The following is a 23,785-nucleotide window of genomic DNA, read 5'->3' as shown; positions in this document are numbered from 1 at the left end:
CCACAACTTTTTAAGATATTTTGTTCACAAACGGACAGACAAACAGACAGACAGGGGTGAAAACATAACCTCCATCCACCTTTGGTGGCGGAGGTAATTATCAAGTGGGACACATTATTGTGACAATGTCAAGTCATTAAACTGATGAACTGCTGCAATCTTTAGCAGAGGTCAGGATGGGAGTCTCTAGCCTAGGATGTATCCTGACATCAGACCGAGGGTACAGACGAATGAATATCTGGCTAGTGGTATAGCTCCTCCTAGTGGCATATGGCAAAGTAGTAGTTGAATTAACTCCGCCACCGAAGGTGGATGGGGCTTGTTTTTTCACCTGTCAGTCTGTTTGTTTGTGTGTGAACAGGATATCTCAAAAAGTTGTGGACCGATTCGGACGAAAATTGGTGGAGATCTTGGGTGCATGACGAGGACGAAATGATTACATTTTGGTGAGGATCCGAGTGCGGATCTAGAATTTTAAAAGTGATTCTTTACCATTGAGAGATGGGGCCAAAAACGATATATAGAATGATACCTCAAAGAATTGTGGACGAATTCAGCTGAAACTTGGTGGACAGATCGGGTGTGTGACAAGGAATAAATGATTTGATTTTGGTGAAGATCTGGATGTGGATTCCGAAACATATTGTTGCGGTTTTGAGAACCCAGCACAGGTAACATCATTAAAGGTTAAAGGTTGCACCCCATAGGTAGGCCACAAGCAACAAGTAGGTCACCTTAGGACGTCAGTTATTTCATAGTATGTGTTTAGGATAAGGCCATTCCCAATAGTTGCATCTGCGTTGCATAAAACAAATAAGAGTAGGCCCCTCGTCCATTTTGCAGCCTCCCTCCAAGCGACGCCATTAAGCGCTGCCTAGTCTATAATCCATCGCCCTCGCCATTTAGGCTGCCAGCAGCCTTCGCTGCCCTTGGGCTCGCTCAAAGGCCACGAGGTAAAGCCCGAAAAGGGGGGTGGAGCGCAGGGGTGGAGGTGCGGCCACGTCAAGCAGCCATCAAGGTGGAGCCGGTAAGCCCTCCCCAGCCAATCAGGGCTGAGGTGAGATCGCCTGACAGGGCGTGGCTGGAGATTCGAGAGGGTTCGCTGGGCATGGTAATATAACCCCTTGCGCGATGCCCCCACCTCAGTTATGAGGAGGGATGCAGCTGCAATCATTGCGCTCTGAGTTTGAGGGGAGGACTGATTGTGAACATTGTACCCGGGTTATGAGCAGGGAGTTGCCATATCAAGTTACGAGCGGGGAGAGAGAGGCGCTTGACCTGAACGTGCGCAGAGTTATGAGAAGGATTTGAGGGGGCGAGCGCGTTGTGCCAATGAAGTTGTACGATCGGCGTTGAAGGACATTTGTTGGAGGCACGCACCATTGTGAAGGGTTTATCGGGGATCACTGGTTGAGAATTCGGCTTGGGCTTGCGGTGCGCAACATCCAAATGCCCGTATTCCTATTACGTACGCGGCCAAGAGCCACGAAGTCGCCGATAGCCCAGCTTACCATCTCCCCGATATAATTGTCCGCTCGCGCCTACGCTACACAGAGAGCTGCCTGCCGACCACCATCGTCTGCTGGTACAGATCGAGGACCGGGACGAGCTGTGGACGCCATCGCCGGACCTTCCACCCTACCTTCTACATCCTAACGTGAGTCTGAGTCTGAGACCGAGTCTGAGAGTGAGTGGGCCCGAGTCCAGGGAATAAGATAAGACTGAATAAGGCTGCCCTGTGTACTTTCTTCCTCTTTCTTGTACATTCTTTCTTTTCCTCTTCTTGTACAAATTGTAATAAATTACCTTGTTCTTCCTGGTTTCTTCCTAATTCAATCGTCCTCGTCTTTTCTCAATTGGGTAAGCGTGGCACGATTCGGAACCGCTATAATCGGGTCTAGTCATTGGTTAACAGCTCGGATCCCGGATTGCTATCTGCTCAGCATATTCCATCAATATCCGTGATTCGGGCAGGAGTTATTTCCTCGTTTCCGGTCAGCGTTAGTACTTAGGTAATAGCGAATCCCTAGTCCTAAAAACCATACCTAACGTTGCCCGGGAAGGACGTTATAACCCCAAGGATCGCGTCGGCTAGATAGAAGACAAGGGGATTAACCCCCCCCCCCCCCTTGATAAGGGGAAGGCCGACATTTGAGATCCGCAACAATATTAATGATTCCTCACCATTGAGCGATGGGGCAAAAAACGTTATACAGTAAATAGCCATCTTTTAATCAAATAAAAATTATGAAATAAAAAAAAATCGGTTAAATATTTCATGTGTCCCCCCACCAATGTTGATTTCATATGCAAAGTTATATTTAAAAATGTTTAAAAGTGTGCCTGTATTTGCATTTTTTGCTTTTTAACCTTTTCATCCCACCTGAGGGGTGGGGCAAAAATGATACTGCACTTGCACCTTCTTGTCATGTGGTGATCATAATTCTACCAAGTTGGTGAATTTCTGCCGAACCATTTAGGAGGAGACAGCGTGACGGACGGACAAATGGACAGACAGGACAGCAGATGGAGCCGATTACAATATTCCACCCATTAAAAAATAAACCGTAGGGATAACAAGGAATAAGATGGCCGAGTGTAAAGCAGAATCGGCAAAGCGACTGTGAAAATGTATAATTAAGGCGAAAAACAATATCTCAAACACATCCACTCGATTAGGATATAATATTTTTGCAGTCGATACAAATGTCCAGTTCCCACTCAAAATTTTCCACTATTTTTCATGTTCTTACCAGAATCCTAAATACTGAATTACCAAAACTTTCTCCATGGTTGAAAGGTAATGTTATCTCTGAATGTAAAGAAGACAAATTATATCTATTTCAGGAGTTCTGGATGGTTAAATAATATGCAATATTCCTATTTAAAATTGATGGCCTGTCACTTGAAAGGAAAAAAAGTACAAAGTTTCTCGGCATAATTATAAATAAATATTTGACCTGGAATGACCACATTCAACATATGTCTGCTTCAATTTCACGCAGTATCAGTATACTCTATGAATTGAAATATTTGCCTCTTAATGTTTTATTCACATCGAAGAATTTTATAATACTTCCCCACATGTCAAATTTATTATAATATTATTTGGGAAAATTCTAAATGCAATACTAAATAAATAAAGCAATTAGCATCTGTGCTGGTTATTTGTTCATTTGAACATGACCGTTCAAATCCTTTATTTGCTAAGATGAACACACTGGAAATAAATGATACTGCATATACAGTACTTATTTTGTAAGAAATGCCCTTTTCATGTCCCAATTGAATTTTAGTTAATGGCCCACTTGTTTTTTCCTTTTTCAATTTTACAAAGGTGTTCACTCCTATCCTACAAGACGTTTCAAGAAATGTCACCTTTTGAATTCAACAAGAGAAAAATGACCACAGTGTGGTCACCAGTTGCGACGTGTAGAATCATGAGGATATCCGTTGCAATATGCGCTACCAAATTCGACCAGTCATTAAATTATACGCATGCACGAGCGTTTTTTTGTCTTTCAGCTAAATTTTTTCTGGTTTCTTCAAACAAATCGCGATTTTAGTCCATGATGTTCTTACCTCATACCAACGCACGTCCGAGTGTATGCACATGCGCTATTCAATAATTACACCTAATTTGTGTCAAGTTCTGTGAAACGAGATTGACATGAAAACATTCATGTTGTCTTTGTTGCTAAATTTATTCTGGTTTCTTCAAACAAATCGCGATTTTAGTCCGCGATGTTCTTACCTCATACCAACTGTTATGGATTCGTCACTTCCGTTGTTGTGGATTTCATCCACTGTAAACATTTTTGATTCCATGTACTATTATTGTTGTCGTTTAAGGGAAATAGAGATTACTATTTTCAAAAGGTAAAAAAGTTAATGTTTTAAATGAAACCGGAACCGGGTGACGACGAAGAGGAAGAGGAGGAAGAGAAGGCGGAGCGAGTGAGTCGGACAAGAAGCCGAGCTGCTTCGAGGTCTGGAGCGAACGATTGGTGAACGAGGGTCATGAGTGAACTTTGGGTTTCCCGGGAAAGGGATTCCTGCGACAGAGTTGTCATCGCTGTGACAGATAAACCTGCGTGACAGGTTATGTGGTTGATTCCGGAGAGAATCATCAGAGTGCCGTTACGCCACGAGAATGGGTCGTCGGCCATTTTTACCTCGTGCAGCATTTGCGCTTCGCTCAAGGTTTTTCATCTCGCTTCAACCATTTTCACCGCATTCAGACGTTAATCTGGTGTGTGTGTGCAACGTGGCTTTTGAGTGGGAAATCTGTGGTTCGCCGAGTGGGAGCCGTGGAACGTCCACACCCGAAGGTGTTATTTCCCAGTCGCCTTGAGGGCACCTTTGCACAGCTTTGGCAGCGTGACTGTGACTGTCATCCGAACGGGATTTTGGTCTCGATTAGACATCGTTCTGACGATTCCTGGAGCGGATTCGACTTTGGCTTGATGCCGGAATAGAGACATTGGGAATGTTCTTCTTTTCGCTCACTTGGAGCACAGTGAGTTATATTGTACGAACCTCATGGTACCATCATACGAAATATATATTGGTTGTACAAGTGATTACTATTGTTGTTGTACTGTTATTCTTGTGTGATCTTAATACAATACTTGTTTGTTGGTAACAATTGGTGTGGTTTCACCATTGATCTTTGACATACAGAATAACACATCTTTCTGCCGTGACTCCTCTCGGGGCTCGGAGGTACACCGTGACCGGTGTTTGGGGAGGAGCACGTAACAGAAATTGGGGGCTCGTCCGGGATTAAATTCCCAAACATTCCCAAAATTCCCAAATTTGGAAATTTTCTAACATTCCCAAATTTTTCAAAAAAAATTGAAATTTTTTGTGTGAAGGTTAACAGGTGTTAACTGATAGTCACCATGGTGTTTGACACAGAAAAGTTTGCGGCGTCCCCTAATGAGGCACAGTTCCAAGCGTTAAAAAGATCGGAACTCTTGATATTGGCCAAAAATTTTAACTTGGAGGTCCGAGTTAATATGAAGAAAGCAGAGATGCAGACATTGGTGGTAGAATCTCTGGTGGGACAAGGAACATGGAAAGAGGTAGCCTTGGATTGGTTACCCGAGGAAAAAGAAAATGTGGAGCTCCGGAAAATGGAGATGCAACTGCAGAGCCAGGAAAGGTTAAAAGCAGAGGAAAGGAAAGCAGAAAAGGAAAGAGCAGAACAGGAACGAGAACTCGAGGAGAGAAGAGCAGAGGAAAGGAGAGCTGAAGAAGAAAGAAGAGCAGAGCTGGCCTCCAAAGCCAGTCGCCGACTGGGCATCCTCCGCCGTGCGAAGTCCTTCCTCGGCACACCTGAGCTCCTCACCACATACAAGGCTTTCATCCGCAGCTCAATGGAATACTGTTCTCCCCTATGGGCTGGTGCTCCTGCCTCACACCTGGCTCGGCTTCACGCTGTTGAATCCAAAGCTTTCAAAATCATTGGAATCTCCCGCGATGAAGCTATCTCTGAGGGCCTTTCACTCACTCACCGCAGGCAGGTAGGTGGTCTTTCTGTCTTCTACCGACTCCTCTCCGGCCTTGCTCCCCCAGCTCTCTCCGTGCTCTGTCCCCCAAATATTCCTACAGGTCGCACAAGATCTGCCAGCAACCCTCTGATGGTTAAACTGCCGAAATCTCGGCTCTCTGCTCACCTTCACTCTTTCATTCCTCTTTTCTCCCGCCTGTGGAACAAACTCCCACACTCCCTTCAATCCCTCTCCTCCCTCCAGGTCTTTAAAACAGCTGTTCACCACCATCTCTTATCTTCCCCCATCCATAACCTTGATCTTTTCTACCCCCACTAATTCACCCCAGATCCACCTTATTTGAAATTCCAACTTATTTCCTGGAAATCCTGGCAGTGTCCATATGTTTATACCTCTCCCACCCCCCCCCCTTCACATGCCTCCCCCCCTTCACATGCCTCCCCCCTTCACATGCCTCCCCCCCAAAGCCCTCTCCCTCCCACAGATCTCTCGATGTCTCCATGTCTCTCGGTCCCTGCTCTCAAATGTTGTGTTTGTGTCCTTCCCCCTCTCTCCCCATCTTGTCTACCGCTCCCGATGTTATTTGTTTTATGTGTCTGTTTGTCTTTCTGTGTGATTAATTTTCGCTCTTTCACGAGCCTCGATCTTGTATACAAAAAAAAAAAAAAAAAAAAAAAAAAAGAGGAAAGAGCAGAGGAAAGGAGAGCTGAAAAGGAACTTGAGGAAAGAAGAGCAGAACAGGAACGAGAACTCGAGAAGAGAAGAGCAGAGGAAAGGAGAGCTGAAGAAGAAAGAAGAGCAGAGGAAAGAACAGAGGAAAGGAGAGCCGAAAGGGAGTTAAAGGAACGTGACATGGAGTATCAGAAGGAACTTAAACTCAAGGAGCTGGAATTACTGGGAGAACGGAGAGAAGTAGTATCCATGCCGGCTAGTTCGACAACTAGTCAGAACTCTTGGGATGTTGGTAGGCATGTGAGGCTGGTTCCACCCTTCAATGAAAAGGAGGTAGCCAAGTTTTTTTTACACTTTGAGAAAGTGGCTCAAATGCTAAAATGGCCTGTGGGGTCCTGGACTATGTTAGTGCAAAGTGTTTTGGTGGGCAAAGCTTAAGATATCTATTCGGCTTTACCGATTGACCAATGTGCAGATTATAAGGTAGTGAAGAAAGCCATTCTCAAAGCCTATGAATTGGTCCCTGAAGCTTACCGGCAAAAATTCAGGAATGCCAGGAAGAGGGAGAGTGAGACCCATGTGGAGTTTGCCAGAATGAAGGAAACCATGTTTGATCGGTGGTGTGACTCGAAGGGGATTGGGAAAGACTTCAACCTGTTGCGACAATTGATCTTGGTGGAGGAATTCAAACAGTGTGTCCACGCGGACAATAAAGTACATCTGGATGAAAATAAAGTACCAGAGTTGTATGAGGCAGCAACCGTGGCAGATGGCTATGCCTTGACACATAGGATGGGGTTCCACAAACCTAACTTCCCACCTAGAGTTAGCCAGGGGAGTTATGGTAATTCAGGGGCGGAGAACAAATATTCATGGAGGCGGCCTAGAGATGACTATGGGGACAAATCTGATACCGCGAATTTTAGGGATCAGAAGACTACAGTTCCAAGACAGACTTATCTTCCAGGGGGCCCGAGGCAGACCACGAGTTTTTCCTCCGGGCCTACTTGCGCTTTTTGCAAGAAACCTGGGCATTTGATGTCCCAATGTTACGCCCTGAAAAGGAAAAATCAGGAGCGGAGTTAAAGCAGTACAACTCCGAATGCATTGGCCAATGCGAGAAATCGTCCTTGGAGGACAGTGCCTTGTGAAGGTTCCCATGCCAAAGTTATGGCATCACATAACGACCTTGTTCAAGAGGGTTACAAACCTTTTATTTCAGAGGGGTTTCTGTCAATCGATGGAGACTTAACTAACCAGAGACCTGTTAGGGTATTGAGGGACACAGGAGCACATCAATCTTTGATGCTTGAAGGCATTTTGCCATTGTCAGAGAAGATGGCAACTGGTGTTAGTGTTCTTTTACAGGGGGTTGGTGGCTATGTTAAAGCTCCTCTTCATGTCATCCATTTGAAGTCTGATTTGGTGTCAGGACCGGTCACCGTAGGTTTACAAGCCACTCTACCTGTAAAGGGAATCTCTTTTGTTATCGGGAATGATTTGGCCGGTGGTCGAGTTTCTGGTAATCTGATGTTTGTTGAAAAGCCCAGTATGGAAAATAACACCGCACAGTTGGAGCAGGAGATTCCGCGTATCTTTCCATCCTGTGCCGCGACTCGTGCTATGGGTAGGAAGCCCTCTGAAGAGAAGGAGAAGGTACTGACGTCACGCTTTGCACAGGCACTTCTTGTCGAGTACACTGAAAGTAAGTGTCAGCACACACAAGTCATGGATGGAGGCAATGTTGGCAAGCTCTTTGTAGGTGGACTGAACTTTGACACAAGTGAAGATGTTCTGGACTCTATCTTTGGCAAATATGGACCACTCTTGGAAGTGCTGTTGATAAAAGACAGGGAGACGCAAAAGTCGAGAGGGTTTGACCTTGTCACGTTTGAAATCACAAAGGACGCCAAAGATGCAGAAAAGGATTTTGAATTGCAAGGATTTGGATGGTCGGACCATAACAGTAGAGAAGGCAGGCCAAGGGCGCCGAGGTGGCTACAGAGGAGGAAAACGTGGAGGTAGTTTCAGGGGTGGCTATGGCTCCCGGGGTGGGAGTAGTAGTTTTGGTGGCGGCCGCAGTCGTGATTAATACGGATGCTCCCAGCAGCAGCAGCAGTGCAGTTTTGGAAACTCTTGATGGGATGACTATTACGGTGGTAGCCGAGATGGGGACCGCTACTCACGTGACTACAGCACCTGACTCTACAACCGTGATTATGATTTTTATGATCAAGAGAAGAGTTGGAAGCACTGAGTGCTCAGGAGCAACCGAGCCAAGATTCCTACATGGATTAACCCGTGAACTCCATGTTCCTAAATGCGTCCATGCAGTGAATACTTCCAGGCCTCACCACCCAACCACCATGAAACCTGGCTCTCAGCTCGGCCTCCTTCAAAAAGTGCTATAGATTTGCTTTGCTTTGGATTTGTGATCACAACCCCTTAACCTTCATTCAAAAAATGAAAAATAAAAATCAGAGGTTGTTGTGATGGAGTTTGGCTTTGCAGGAGTTCAACTTGGAAATTGAGCATGTAAAGGGCAGGGACAATGTCGTTGCTGATGCTTTGTCCAGAGTGAACTAACTTTGGAAATTTCTGTAGGTTGTTTGGAAGTTTTGTTGCTTTATTTTGGGGAATATTAATTATTGTTGCTCACGTGAATTGATCATTTGTGTGTGAGTTTTACTTTTGTTTGTTAAAAGAGTTTTTGCCTGCAAAGAAAGTTTTCACTATGTTCAAACTTTTTCTTGAGGGGGGGAAGTGTTACGGATTCGTCACTTAAGTTGTTGTGGTTTTCATCCACTGTAAACATTTTTGATTCCATGTGCTATTATTGTTGTCGTTTAAGGGAAATAGAGATTACTATTTTCAAAAGGTAAAAAAGTTAATGTTTTAAATGAAACCGGAACCGGACGACGACGAAGAGGAATAGGAGGAAGAGAAGGCAGAGCGAGTGAGTCGGACAAGAAGCTGAGCTGCTTCGAGGTCTGGAGCGAACGATTGGCGAACGAGGGTCACGAGTGAACTTTTGGTTTCCCGGGAAAGGGATTCCTGCGATAGAGTTGTCATCGCTGTGACAGATAAACCTGCGTGACAGGTTTTGCGGTTGATTCCGGAGAGAATCATCAGAGTGCCGTTACGCCAGGAGAATGGGCCGTCGGCCATTTTTACCTCGCGCAGGATTTGCGCTTCGCTCAAGGTTTTTCATTTCGCTTCAACCATTTTCACCGCATTCAGACGTTAATCTGGTGTGTGTGTGTGCAACGTGGCTTTTGAGTGGGAAATCTGCGGTTCGTCGAGTGGGAGCCGTGGAACGTCCACACCCGAGGGTGTGATTTCCTAGTCGCCTTGAGGGCACCTTTGCGCAGCTTTGGCAGCGTGACTGTGACTGTCATCCGAACGGGATTCTGGTCTCGATTAGACATCGTTCTGACGATTACTGGAGCGGATTCGACTTTGGCTTGATGCCAGAATAGAGACATTGGGAATGTTCTTCTTTTCACTCACTTGGAGCACAGTGACTTATATTGTACGAACCTGATGGTATCATCATAGGAAATATATATTAGTTGTACAAGTGATTACTATTGTTGTTGTACTGTTATTCTTGTGTGATCTTAATACAATACTTGTTTGTTGGTAACAATTGGTGTGGTTTCACCATTGATCTTTGACATACAGAATAACACATCTTTCTGCCGTGACTCCTCTCGGGGCTCGGAGGTACACCATGACCGGGGTTTGGGGAGGAGCACGTAACACAACGCACGTCCGAGTGTATGCGCATGCGCTATTCAATAATTACACCTAATTTGTGTCAAGTTCTGTGAAACGAGATTGATATTAAAATTGTCTTTGTTGCTAAATTTATTCTGGTTTCTTCAAACAAATCGCGATTTTAGTCCGCGATGTGCTTACCTCATACCAACGCACGTCCGAGTGTATGCGCATGCGCTATTCAATAATTACACCTAATTTGTGTCAAGTTCTGTGAAACGAGATTGATATGAAAACATTCATGTCATCTTTGTTGCTAAATTTATTCTGGTTTCTTCAAACAAATCGCGATTTTAGTCCACGATGTTCTTACCTCATACCAACGCACGTCCGAGTGTATGCGCATGCGCTATTCAATAATTACACATAATTTGTGGTAAGTTCTGTGAAACGAGATTGATATGAAAACATTCATGTTGTATTTGTTGCTAAATTTATTCTGGTTTCTTCAAACAAATCGCGATTTTAGTCCGCGATGTTCTTACCTCATACCAACGCATGTCCGAGTGTATGCGCATGCGCTATTCAATAATTACACCTAATTTGTGTCAAGTTCTGTGAATCGGGATTGATATGAAAATTGTCTTTGTTGCTAAATTTATTCTGGTTTCTTCAAACAAATCGCGATTTTAGTCCGCGATGTGCTTACCTCATACCGACGCACATCCGAGTGTATGCCCATGCGCTATTCAAAAAGGCACCCCAACAGCAAGAACAACAACGCGGTCCTCTCATAGAGCTGCTCGTCGCAGCTAAACACTGTAATGGCCCATATATATATAGACACTCCGGTCGCAACATTTGGAATTCTCTAACCCCTTGATATCCTATCAATATACTGCTTTAAAAATGTGTGACGAAAATGATTAAAAATCAATATCTTACAGAATTATTTCATAGAATTGACATCACAGCTGACTTATTATTTACCTTTTCTTGCCTGAAAAATGTTGTTGTGCATAATCCCACTTACATGTAAAATCATCCATGACCCGGTGCCAAATAAAAAGATTTTCAGGCGTAATGACGGTGAGAAGACTTTCAATTTTTTCCTCCTTTCTTTATTTTCTTTTTTTGCTGTCCGGCTCATGCAGATGCAGTTATTAAATCTATATATATAAAACACAGTTTGTGTGTGTGTGTGTGTGTGTGTGTGTGTGTGTGTGTGTGTGTGTGTGTGTGTGTGTGTAATGTTACCGATAGACTCCTAAACGGAGAGGCTCACATACTTGATATTTGGCACAGACATGGCCATTGAGCCTGGGAAGAACATGGCCGACCTAAACATTTATTTCATAATATTTTTTTACAATATTTTTACCTCAGCGCATTTCAGCGAGGAATATTATGCACGGAATCTGACCGGTCGCAGAGCAGCGCGCTGATTCGCTCAGAGCGATCACGTGATGTTCCTTGCCGCCATTAACTCATTTACGCGTTTGCACGTATTTCAGAGCGAAAAGCGATTGCGTTTTTTCACATTTCAGCGAGGAACATTGCCGTTCACACCCACATAGGTTTTGGTAATGTCGGAGTTTACGGGCGTAAACTGGATAGGTGGTTGTAATGTCGGAGTTTACGGGCATAAACTGGATAGGTGGCTGCCTTCAAACCAACTGCCTTGACGAATGCTTTGTCGAGTCTTACAGGGAGAGCAGTACCATGTCTTACAGGGAGAGCAGTACCATGTCTTCCCATCTGATACATCACCACGAGTAATAAAACCACAATGGACATTACATCGAGGGCAAATACAATAATTCTTGATGAGTCTGCGACGTGCACACCACTTAATAATGTCAGGTATTAGAGCCAAAGAAGTGATATTGAAGGACCCGTGCCACAAACCAGTCCATCTAAGGTGACTTATCCCCAAATTTGCAGTTCTTGTCCTCTCCATCTCTCACTTTATGACATTAACTTTCCCTGATTCATTGACCTTACATTCCATGTTCCTTTTTGTGAACGTTTGAGAAGCTCAGAGTTTGATTTTCAGTTCTGGAGACCTCAGCGACTGGATTTCCTTGGGGGTTTTATCTGGTCCCGTCATAATAGCCAGTCCTACTCATCACAACACTTTGCTCTTGAATTTGCTCATGGATGCCCGAATAACATCTCTTCCATGCCGTCTGTAATCATTACAGGACGCCCGGATTGGTCAACAGACCAATTCACCCTACCAACGGTTGGTAGGGGTCACATGGCGATTTTCAATCTTCTTCTTCACGTCGAATATTTGCCGTGACCAAGGCAAGTGGCTTCGCGCCAAAACGTCAGCTATACCGACTTGTAAGTCCAGATTTTTCAATTATAAACTTTTACTGACTTCAGTCATTATCGCTTGAACCAACAAACAATTTTGTTGAAACTTGGCCACAAGCTTCATATCCGATGCCTAACAAAGGTTTATTGACCGCATCAAAATCTGGCCTAAAGGTTCAGACCTAAAATGTAAAATGTTAAAAAATCTTGCCCTAACCTACAGGGCGGGGGGTGGGGGGCATTGCATCAGCAGCACAGCCATGCCCTCAGTCCAAAAACATGACCTGCAACCTGTAAAAACATGACCCGTAATCTGTAAAAATATAACCGGTAACCCATAAAAACATGACCCGAAATCTGTAAAAATATAACCTGCAACCTGTAAAAACATGACCTGCAACCTGTAAAAACATGACCCGTAATCTGTAAAAATATAACCGGTAACCCATAAAAACATGACCCGAAATCTGTAAAAATATAACCTGCAACCTGTAAAAACATGACCTGTAATCTGTAAAAATATGACCTGTAATCTGTAAAAATATGAACTGTAACCTGTAAAAACATGACCTGTAATCTGTAAAAATATAATCTGTAATCTGTAAAAATATAACCTGTAACTTGTAAAAACATGACTCATAATCTGTAAAAACATGAGTCGTAATCTGTAAAAACATGACCTGTAACCTGTAAAAACATGACCTGTAATCTGTAAAAATATGACCTGTAATCTGTAAAAATATAAACTGTAACTTGTAAAAACATGACTCGTAATCTGTAAAAACATGACTCGTAATCTGTAAAAATATAACCTGTAACCTGTAAAAACATGACCTGTAATTTGTAAAAATATGAACTGTAATCTGTGAAAATATAACCTGTAACCTGTAAAAACATGACTCATAATCTGTAAGAATATGACCTGTAATCTGTAAAAATTATAACCTGTAACCTGTAAAACATGACCTGTAATCTGTAAAAACATGACTTGTAATCTGTAAAAATATGACCTGTAACCTGTAAAAACATGACCTGTAATTTGTAAAAATATGAACTGTAACCTGTAAAAATATGACCTGTAACCTGTATAAACATGACCTGTAAACACGTATCGCTGTAATCAGCATTGAGAGGGCTTCCGTTCAACCAATCACATGACCAGATACTGCACATGAACAAAATTTCTGTATTTTATGATGTCATTGACTGTTGCTCCTGATTCAGGTTGGCGTCAGGACCTGCAGTCGAGTTTTTAATAAACTTTTAATGACTGGGTGTTTTGTTGGCCACTCCGTGACTCCTATCATAAGAACAGCTTTCCGCAGTTTGAAGTTCAATCATGGAATTATTAACTCTCAACCCCACTCCCATCCCCTCTGTCATTTTTAAACATCTAAACATCTGCTTGATTAACATCAAAAACGTATCACTGGTGAAAGCTCCTGACAAAATAATCAATTGACAGTTTATTGGAAAGGGTCTTGCTTTGGGGACAATGCAGAAAATTCCCAATATGTGCAGTCCCCATCATATCACCTAAAGGATTCTGGAATGCTGATGTGATTATTCCACGAAGTAATCTTACTGCAGGTTACAGGTACATTTACACAAAATCACAATTACTCCCTTTATACTTCTGAGTGTTTTTTATCAGCTCATTAGATATTATCCATTCGTCCATGATTTTCTGTGTTGGGATCATTATTGTTACAATATCAAATATACTGCATGCATTAAAGACACCGAGGCCATCGATTTTTCTCACTTTCTTCATTTTTATTAAACCATAATGTTTCCACCAATCAGGCCGCACTAATTATTTCAACGAAAAACACAACCTTTGTTTACTTCATTTCTGTAGGACAGGTAAATAATAACAATAGCCAATTCTATTTTAACCTGTCCATTGCTAAGCTTTACCCATATCCATCAATTGTAACGAATAAAAATCAAGGAGCTGTGGATTACCAGACAATATTGCGAAAACGTTTTAGGGTCACCACAATGCAGTCAAGTCCATATTATTGTTTTTTTGTGAAATAATGTAAAATTCATCAACATTTTACATTGCGATGTATACCAGGTGAATTTAACTCACCTGCTGCTTAAGTGCAGCGACTTGCTTTTTGGCTTCTGCATCCTTTCCACCAGATTCAAGAAATTTCTTATAGGCCAAGTCAAATGCTTGCCCAATGGTCAAGGTGATATCTTCTGCCTGGAGTGAACAGGTACAAAAGAAAAAAAAAAAAACAATGACAGGGGGAATCATTTGAAAAGGGCAAGCAACAAACCAAGGCAATAACAAACATTTCCTGGGATGAGGCTATTAACCTTTACAAAAGTAAATTACAAAATCTCATAACATGTTTGTGACAAAATTTTAAAAAGGGAATTCAAATGAAATAAAATGCATGTGAGTTGATAATTTCAGCTGCAAAAATTCACAGGTTTGGGTAGAGCAAGAAGATTTTTGTTGCCAATTAAAAAAAAAAATCCTATAATTAATATGGGTCTTAACCTAACAACTCTCTTATTGTCATTTAGAAGGACTAGGGCATGCCCGTACGTGGGTGCCCGTTCCTTGCCAAAAAAAAAAAATAACGCTACCCGTACGCTCTACCCCGCCCGTACGCCCGTACGCCCGTAAACAAAAAAAACAACGCTCTTCGCTTCCGCCCTTCGCTCTGACTGAATTGGGAAAAATAATGCGCATAAGAAATCGAGAAATTATTATTTTCTCCGGAAGAAATCGAATTACGAACCGTAATGGCGCGCGTTCTGTGATTGGCTGCCGGAAGTGAAGTCTTCACTGTCCGGAAGGTCGCAAATCGCAGTTACGATGAATCGCAAATTAGTTTTAATTAGTTTTAAAACATAGTTTAACGCCAACATAGTTTGCCAACGTGAAATAAATGAATACGCTCTCAAATGTGCCGTCCGAGGCAGAGTCTGTTCGCCACGTTCGGCACACGTGATAGCTCGCTGCTCTCTGATTGGTTGAATCGTTTTTTGGACATAGCTCGGTAACTACTTGTCCGATTAATTTCAAACCTTGAAAAGGCACATCCTCGGGTCCCCAGCAATATACCTGGCAAGTTGCAAGTATATCGGACCCGTGGTTGTCGAGAAACAGCGGTCACAGACAAACAAACACACACACAGACATACACACACACACACACACACAGAGATTAGTGGAATTATAGATAGACTAGGGCATGCCCGTACTATATATATATCTAAAATTATATCCCCCCCCTCTATTTACATGAAATGGTTTGGTCCATGAAATGTTTTGGTCCATTCGCAACGCCAAAGCGAACGGCGAACGCTTTACATGAAATGGTTTGGTCCATGAAATGTTTTGGTCCATTCGCAACGCCAAAGCGAACGGCGAACGGCTTGCGAGTACAGTGACAATCCCCCCCCCCCCCCTCTATTTACATGAAATGGTTTTAATTAGTTTTAAAACATAGTTTAACGCCAACATATGGCATGCCCGTACCCGTACTATCCGTAATGGCGCACGCTCTCACAGGAGCTCCGGAAGGTCGCATATCGCAGGAAAGCGAAAGAATCGCAAATTAGTTTTAATTAGTTTTAAAACATAGTTTAACGCCAACATAGCGCCAACATAGTTTGCCGACGGGAAATAAATGAATACGCTCTCAAATGTGCCATCCGAGGCAGAGTCTGTTCGCCACGTTTGGCACACGTGATAGCTCGCTGCTCTCTGATTGGTTGAATCGTTTTTTGGACATAGCTCGGTAACTACTTCTGCGATTAATTTAAAACCATGAAAAGGCACATCCTCGGGTCCCCAGCAATATACCTGGCAAGTTTCAAGTATATCGGACCCGTGGTTGTCGAGAAACAGCGGTCACAGACAAACAAACACACACACAGACACACACACACACACACACAGACACACACACACACACACAGAGATTGCTGGAATTATAGATAGATAATATACACCAGAAATCTTATTGTCATCTAACAAATTTATATTGCACAGTTACTAATGCTGCGCGTTGTCCTATTTATAAACCGTGTAATCAAAGCTATCCTCACATCAACCAAAGTCCTGCTTTCTTTCTTTAATGAGCAGGACGGTTGGGGAAGGAGGGAGAGGGGAAAGGGTGAAACTCGGTGATGGAAAGACAGGGAAGAACCAGAGTTTGGGGAGACACATTAAGGTAGCAAGAGGAGCAGTAGCATTGGGAAAGCGATTGAAAAAAAGTCGAGTATGAGCAGCAAAGGGGCTTTTTCTTTTGTCATGATAAGGGGTTGCAAAATAATGTATTGCTACGTTTGTAGAGGGGGTAGAGATTGCCTTAGTACATTTAGAAATGGATAGAGTAGTATGGTCCTTGTTTGGGTAGTTAGCCAATATTGATGTAACAAGCAGGGAAATGTAGCTCAAGGATAGTCTTGTTTGAATATGCACCATATGGGGGGGGGGGGGGGGGGGTGGTGCATTATAATAAATAGGGTTTAAAGTTAAGGCAATCATACATAAAGCCTCTTGTCACATAATCAAGTGAGAGTAGGTGGCCTGAGAAAGGGAAGGGAGGAATTTTGTCACTTCAGAGGGGAGGGGCTTATATTGTCTCGTGAGGGGAGGAGCCAGAGGCTCGTGGATTCTGCGCACTGGAGGGACGGTGGTAAAAAGTGGACTCTGAGGAGAATTGGGATTGTGCCAGAGAAGGAGAGGAAAAAGTTTGCTTCACCTGAAAAGAAGAGTTCTTTGCTCATCTGCCTGCCTTCTCGTGTCCTGCTGTCTCTCTGGTCCACTCTGTCTGCTCGTCTTCCTGTTTGATCGTCTACTCCCCGTTTCATATGCCTGCTGCCTGTTTGTCTGTTTGTCTTCCTTCCTCGCTAACCTCATCACCTGGTTTATTGTTTCCCTGCTTCATGGCTGCTTCACCGCCACCTCCTTCAACATACCACCAGAGAGAGCTACAGTCCACCTGGTTCTTGCCAATGACTGCACATTATTCAGTTGTCATCCCAAAGATATGCAATTTATTGTCAACTCCTTTGCGCGATCTGTCTGTTCGTCGCTATGGCCTCACAATTAGCCTCAATAAGACCGAGGCTATGCTTCTGCCGAGACCATAAGGTGTGTATACCGTCCCATCTATTACCATCGATGACACACCACTCAAAATTGTAGATAAGTTCTGCTACCTTGGAGGTGTCCTCTCTCAAAATGCAATGATTGACTATGAAGGAACATTAAGGCTCGGTTAAGCATGTGTGTCTTTCGGAAGATTGACACATCGCCTTTGTCATGAATGTGGCATTCGCCTGGACACCAACACCAGTGTCTATCGTGCCATGGGCACCATCTAATATCTAACACCTCAATCCTAGACCCCTGTCGTATCCAAGGAATTGAATATTTGCTGATGCAAGCCCAGCTTCACTGGTCAGGACACCTACACGCATGGAAGACCATAGAATCCCAAGAGCGCTTTTCTATGGCCAACTTAAATTTGGTAAACGATCATGTGGTGGCCAATAAAGCGATATAACGATGTCCTTAAGTCTACACTCAAGTCTTGCGCCATTCCAGTTGTCACCTGGGAACATCAGACCACAAACAGGTCAACTTGGCATAGCATTTGCCACAAATCCTGGACCACTTTGAATGTGGGAGACTTGTTATCGAGAGACAGCGGAGGCAAGAAAGGAAAACCTGCCAACATCCATCTCCACATGGACCAGTCTATACCTGCGATGGGTCCGCGGCTCTGGGTCCCACATTCGACTATAAAGCCATTGCACAATGCTTAGTGAGCACACCAGTGATGGAAAGAGATTAGTCGAAAGCGACGACTCACACCATCATCATCATCATCATCATCATCATCATAGAGAATGGACAAACACATTTAGTATGTGTGGGATCTGAACCTAGGGTCCCTTCATCCTGAATCTGAGGGAATGCTCAACTGGCCAACACCATTTGACACATTCAAGCCAGATGCAGATGTCTATTCCCACAACAAAGCCAAAACAGCATGAAGCAAAAAATGCCACAAATTAATGCTGATGAAGAAAAATGTGTCCGAATCAAAGCAGAATGAATACGCAGTGTAGCGGAGATTTTTTTTTTTGTATACACAGTTGAGGCTCATGGAAGAGCTAGTACACTGAACGGATCAGGATGTAACAGGATACAGCAGGATGCAACAAGATGCAAAAAAAACTGTGGAGACGCACACAAAAGGAACAGTGAGGAGAAGAGGGGGAAACACCAACGGCAGAGTAGAAGGCCAAGATGGAGGGAGACTTGGACAAAGTGTGTGGGTAGGAATGTGGGGCAGGAGAGTATGCATGGGATGGACAAGAGGGAAAATTGGAAATTTGGGAGGAGGGATTGGTGTTAGGCTAGAGGTTATTAAGGGTAGAAAAAAAAAAGGTTTTCGATTGCGGATGGTGTTACGGATTCGGCCCTAATTATTGTTGGTATTATTATTATTGCGGATTCTCAGTAAGTGTTATTGTGGTTAAAAGGTTTAAAAGCGCTCCTGGTAAAATGTGGCCGGAAATCCGATGGTGACCCGGAAGGCAAAGGGAGCGAGGAAGAAGAGCGCGTGAGGGAGAGGTGAAACGAGGCGTTTTGTAACATCTCCGCATCCAGTGTGGTCGAGCGTCCATGGCGAGTGAACTTTGAGTCCTGGAAAGGAATCTCGTGCGATTGTTGATATCGCTGGTGTCGTGGAAAAGCCTGTGAAGCCAGGTACAGGTGGGAGATTCTGGAGAATCTTCGCCTAGCGGCTGCGGCCCGAGGATGAACCGACCGCCATTTCGGGGACCTCACGCGTCATTCGTGGACCCTTGGTTAGTCGCGTCCGCTGGTCCCGCCCTCCGGTGGTTTGCCGAGGATGTGTGCGCGCGACAGCGGCCTTTGAAGAATACGGTGGGGTTCGCGACTGCACGGTGTATGTGCATGTGTGGATAGCGTCTTTGTGATTCCTCTTTCCACCGCCAATTCGGGTTGGCTGGGACCACGTGACAGTCCCCGCCTTACCTACATCTCCTTACCCGCCTCATCGCCTCTTCGCCAGGAGCACCATGGTGTTATAGAGACATTTAGAAGGACTCTGTTTCAGTCCCTGGGGGTGCCGTGAGTTGGAGCTAGGTTACCTTCTTAAGATTGGATTATAGGGTGGATTGTCCCATTGTTGTATGGTTCTTTTTTGTGTGCTTTTAATATACTAGGGCATGCCCGTACTATATATATATCTAAAATTATATCCCCCCCCCTCTATTTACATGAAATGGTTTGGTCCAAAGCGAACGGCTTGCGAGTGGTGACAATCCCCCCCCTCTATTTACATGCAATGGTTCGGTCCAAAGCGAACGGCTTCCGGAGTTTGGTAAAGAAATCGCCATCGCGTACACAAACGCGCAGGAAAGCGAATGAATCGCAAATTCGTTTTTATTAGTTGTAAAACATAGTTTAACGCCAACATAGTTTGCAAACGTGAAATAAATGAATACGCTCTCAAATGTGCCATCCGAGGCAGAGTGTGCCCGCCACGTTCGGCACACGCGATCGTTCGCTGCTCTCTGATTGGTTGAATCGTTTTTTGTACATAGCTCGGTAAGTAATTGTCCGATTAATATGAAACCTTGAAAAGGCACATCCTCGGGTCCCCAGCAATATACCTGGCAAGTTTCAAGTATATCGGACCGGTAGTTGTCGAGAAACAGCGGTCACAGACAAACAAACAAACGTACAGACAGACAGACAGAGATTACTGGAATTATAGATAGATTGTTTGTTCATCACCCTTGGTGTGGTTTCATTATTGATTAATTTCAACCAAGGATAACATATCTTTCTGCCGGGGACCCTCTCGGGGTTCGGAGGTTTACCGAGACCAGGGGATAGGGGAGGACCCCGTAACAGAAATTGGGGGCTCGACCAACTGACTGGTGGGCTCGAAATTGGGTCTGCGTCCGGGATATAAAATTCCCTAGATGTAGTCTGGGAAAGAATTCCCTAACATTCCCAAATTTGGAACTTGTTCCAACATTACTAAATTTTTCCAAAAAAAAAAACAAACAATTTTTTTTTCTTTTTACATTTCTTGTGTGAAGGTTAACAGGTGTTAACAATAGTGACCATGGAGTTTGACATAGAGAAGTTTGCAGTGACCCCCTAGTGAAGCACAGTTCAGAGCGTTAGTAAAATCGGACCTCAGGAAATTGGCCAAACATTTTAGCTTGGAGGTCCGAACTAATATGAAGAAGGCAGAGATGCAGACAGTGGTGATACAATCTATGGTGGGATTCGGACCATGGGAAGAGGTAGCCTGGGATTGGTTACCAGAAGAACAAGAAAATGTGGAGCTCCGGAAACTGGAGATGCAATTACAGAGCCAGGAAAGGGAAAGAGCAGAGGAAAGGAAAGCAGAAAAGGAAAGAGCAGAACAGGAAAGAGAACTCCAGGAAAGGGAAAAAGCAGAGGAAAGGAAAGCAGAAAAGGAAAGAGCAGAACAGGAAAGAGAACTCCAGGAAAGGTTATAATACAAAAAAGCAGAGGAAAGGAGAGTGGAACGAGAACTCCAGGAAAGATTAAAAGCAGAGGAACGAGAACTCCAGGAAAGATTAAAAGCAGAGGAAAGGGAAGCAGAAGAGAGAAGAGAAGAGAAACAAGCAGAGGAAAGAAGAGCTGCAAGGGAACTCGAAGCAGAGGAGAGAAAAGCCGACAGGGAGTTAAAGGACCGTGAAATGGCGCTTCAGCAGGAAATTAGACTCAAGGAGCTGGATGTAATGAAAGAACAGGGAGAGGTACCATCCTTGCCGACTGGTTCGACACCGAGTCAAAACACCTGGGATGTTGGCAGACATGTGAGGCTGGTTCCACCCTTCAATGAAAAGGAGGTAGCCAAGTTTTTTTACACACTTTGAGAAAGTGGCTCGACTGTTAAACTGGCCTGAGGAGTACTGGTCCATACTAGTGCAAAGTGTTCTGGTGGGTAAAGCTCAAGATATTTATTCGGCTTTACCGATTGACCAATGTGCAGATTATGAGGTATTGAAGAAACACATTCTCAAAGCCTATTAATTGGTCCTGGAAGCTCACCGGGCAAAAATTCCGGAATGCCAGGAGGAGGGAGAGTGAGACCCATGTGGAATTTGCCAGAGTGAAGGAAACCATGTTTGATAGGTGGTGTGATTCAAAAGGAGTTGGAAAAGACTTCGAACTATTGTGACAATTGATCCTCGTGGAGGAATTCCAACAGTGTGTCCACGAGGACATTAAAGTTCATCTGGAGGAAAGGAAAGTACCAAAGCTGTATGAGGCAGCAACCATGGCAGATGACTATGCCTTAACACACAGGATGGGGTTCCACAAACCGAACTTCTCGCCCAGACGTAGCCAGGGGAGCTATGGTACATCAGGGGCGGAGAATGAAAATCCATGGGGGTGGCCTTGAGATGAAAATGAGGACCACTCTGACACCACGACTTCTAGAAATCAGAAGACTGCGGTTCCAAGACAGACCTATCGTCCGGGGGGCTCGAGGCAGACCGCCGCCCCCATGCCTTGGCAGACCACGAGGTTCTCCTCCGGGCCTACTTGCACTTTTTGCCATAAATCTGGACACTTGATGTCCAACTGTTATGCTCTGGGAAAGGAAAATCAGGAGCGGACTTCGACTAGTACGACTCCAAATGCAATGGCCAGTGTGAGAAATCGCCCTCAAAAGGGTTACCAACCATTTATTTCAGAGGGGTTTTTATCACTGGATGGAGCCTCGACTAACCGGAGACCTGTTAGGATATTGAGGGACACAGGAGCACATCAATCTTTAATGCTTGAAGGCATCTTGCCATTGTCCGAGGAGACGGCAACTGGGGATAGTGTTCGTTTACAGGGGATTGGTGGCTGTGTTAGTGCTCCACTTCATGTCATCCATTTGGAGTCCGATTTTGTGTCAGGACCGGTTACCGTCGGTTTACAAGCCACCTTTTCCTGTAGAAGGAGTATCTTTTGTTATCGGGAATGATTTGGCCGGTGGCCAAGTTTCTGGTAACCCGATGTTTGTTGAAAAGCCTAGTAGGAAACCCCTTGAAGAGAAGAGGAAATATCCTGAAACTAAGTGTCAGCACACGCACGTCAGGGATGGAGGCAATATTGGCAAGCTCTTTGTAGGGGGACTGAACTTCAAAACAAAGGAAGAGGTTCTGGAGTCTGCCTTCAGCAAATATGGACCGCTTTTGGAAGTGCTGCTGATAAAAGACAGGGAGACACAAAAGTCAAGAGGGTTTGGCTTTGTCACGTTTGAAAACTCAAAGGACGCCAGAGTTGCAGAAAAGGATCTAAATAGCAAGGAGTTGGATGGTCGGACCATCACAGTAGGGAAGGCATTTCCTAGGGGTCAAGGTGGCTACAGAGGAGGACCACGAGTAGTAGTGGTGGTGGCCGCAATCGATATTATTATGGAGGCTTCCAGAGTTATGGCAGCTCCCGAAGGAAGGATTATCAGAGCAGTGGCCGAGCAGGAGACCGCCATTCATCTGACTACAGTGACAAGTGGTCCAATCGTGATTGTTAGGAATGTTAGAAAGAGTTGAAGCACTGAATGCTGCGGAGCAGCCGAGCCAAGATTCCTACACGGATTAACCGTGAACGCCGCATTCCTAAAGGCGTCCATGTAGTGAACTTTCCTACACGGACTAACCGTGAACTCCACGTTCCTAAAGGCGTCCAGGTAGTGAATATGTCCAGGCCTCACCACCCAACCACCATGGAACCTGGCCCTCAGCTCGGCCTCCCAGACAAAGTGCTATCGATTTGCTTGACTTTGGATTTTTGATCAACCCCTTAACCTTCATTCAAAAGAAACTAAAAGTAAAAAATCAGAGGTTGATGAGATGGAGTTTGGCTTTGCAGGGGTAACTTGGAAATTGAACATGTAAAGGGCAGGGACAATGTCGTTGCTGATGCTTTGTCCAGAGTGAATTAACCTTGGAAATCTCTGTAAGTTGTTCGAAGTTTTGTTGCTTTATTTTTGGGGAAACATTGATTGCTTGTGTTGGTTTCAAGACAAGAATTTGCCTACAAAGAAAGTTTTCGCTGTGTTCAAACTTTCTTTCTTGAGGGGGGGATGTGTTACGGATTCGGCCCTAATAATTGTTGGTCTTATTATTATTGTGGGTTCTCAGTAAGGGTTATTCTGGTTAAAAGGTTTAAAGGCGCTCCTGGTAAAATGTGGCCGGAAATCGGATGGTGACCCGGAAGGCAAAGGGAGCGAGGAAGAAGAGCGCGGGAGGGAGAGGTGAAACGAAGCGTTTTGTAACAGCTCCGCATCCAGCGTGGTCGAGCATCCATGGAGAGTGAACTTTGAGTCCTGGAAAGGAATCTCGTGTGATCGTTGATATCGCTGGTGTCGTGGAAAAGCCTGCGAAGCCAGGTACAGGTGGGAGATTCCCGAGAATCTTTGCCTAGCGGCTGCGGCCCGAGGAAGAACCGACCGCCATTTCGGGGACCTCGCGCGTCGTTCGCGGACCCTTGGTTAGTCGCG

At 44.3% G+C, this 23,785-nt stretch overlaps 1 protein-coding gene across 7 annotated transcripts in view; it reads right to left on the bottom strand.

The window, feature by feature from the left end:
• The window catches only part of GULP1 (GULP PTB domain containing engulfment adaptor 1), a 104,536-nt gene that overhangs the window by 32,805 nt on the left and 47,946 nt on the right, over nucleotides 1-23,785 (bottom strand). For all 7 annotated transcript variants that reach the window (XM_078782449.1, XM_068123444.2, XM_068123447.2 and 4 more), the window contains one exon: nucleotides 14,329-14,445. In XM_078782449.1, the coding sequence (XP_078638575.1) occupies nucleotides 14,329-14,445 (117 nt within the window). The remainder of the gene's footprint in view (nucleotides 1-14,328; nucleotides 14,446-23,785) is intronic.

This window comes from Myxine glutinosa, chromosome 7 (genome assembly GCF_964187855.1).
Source record: "Myxine glutinosa chromosome 7, kmMyxGlut1.1, whole genome shotgun sequence".
NCBI classification, from domain to species: domain Eukaryota; kingdom Metazoa; phylum Chordata; class Myxini; order Myxiniformes; family Myxinidae; genus Myxine; species Myxine glutinosa.
The sequence above is the reverse complement of the archived record's forward strand: the minus strand, read 5'-3'. Positions and strand labels throughout refer to the sequence as shown.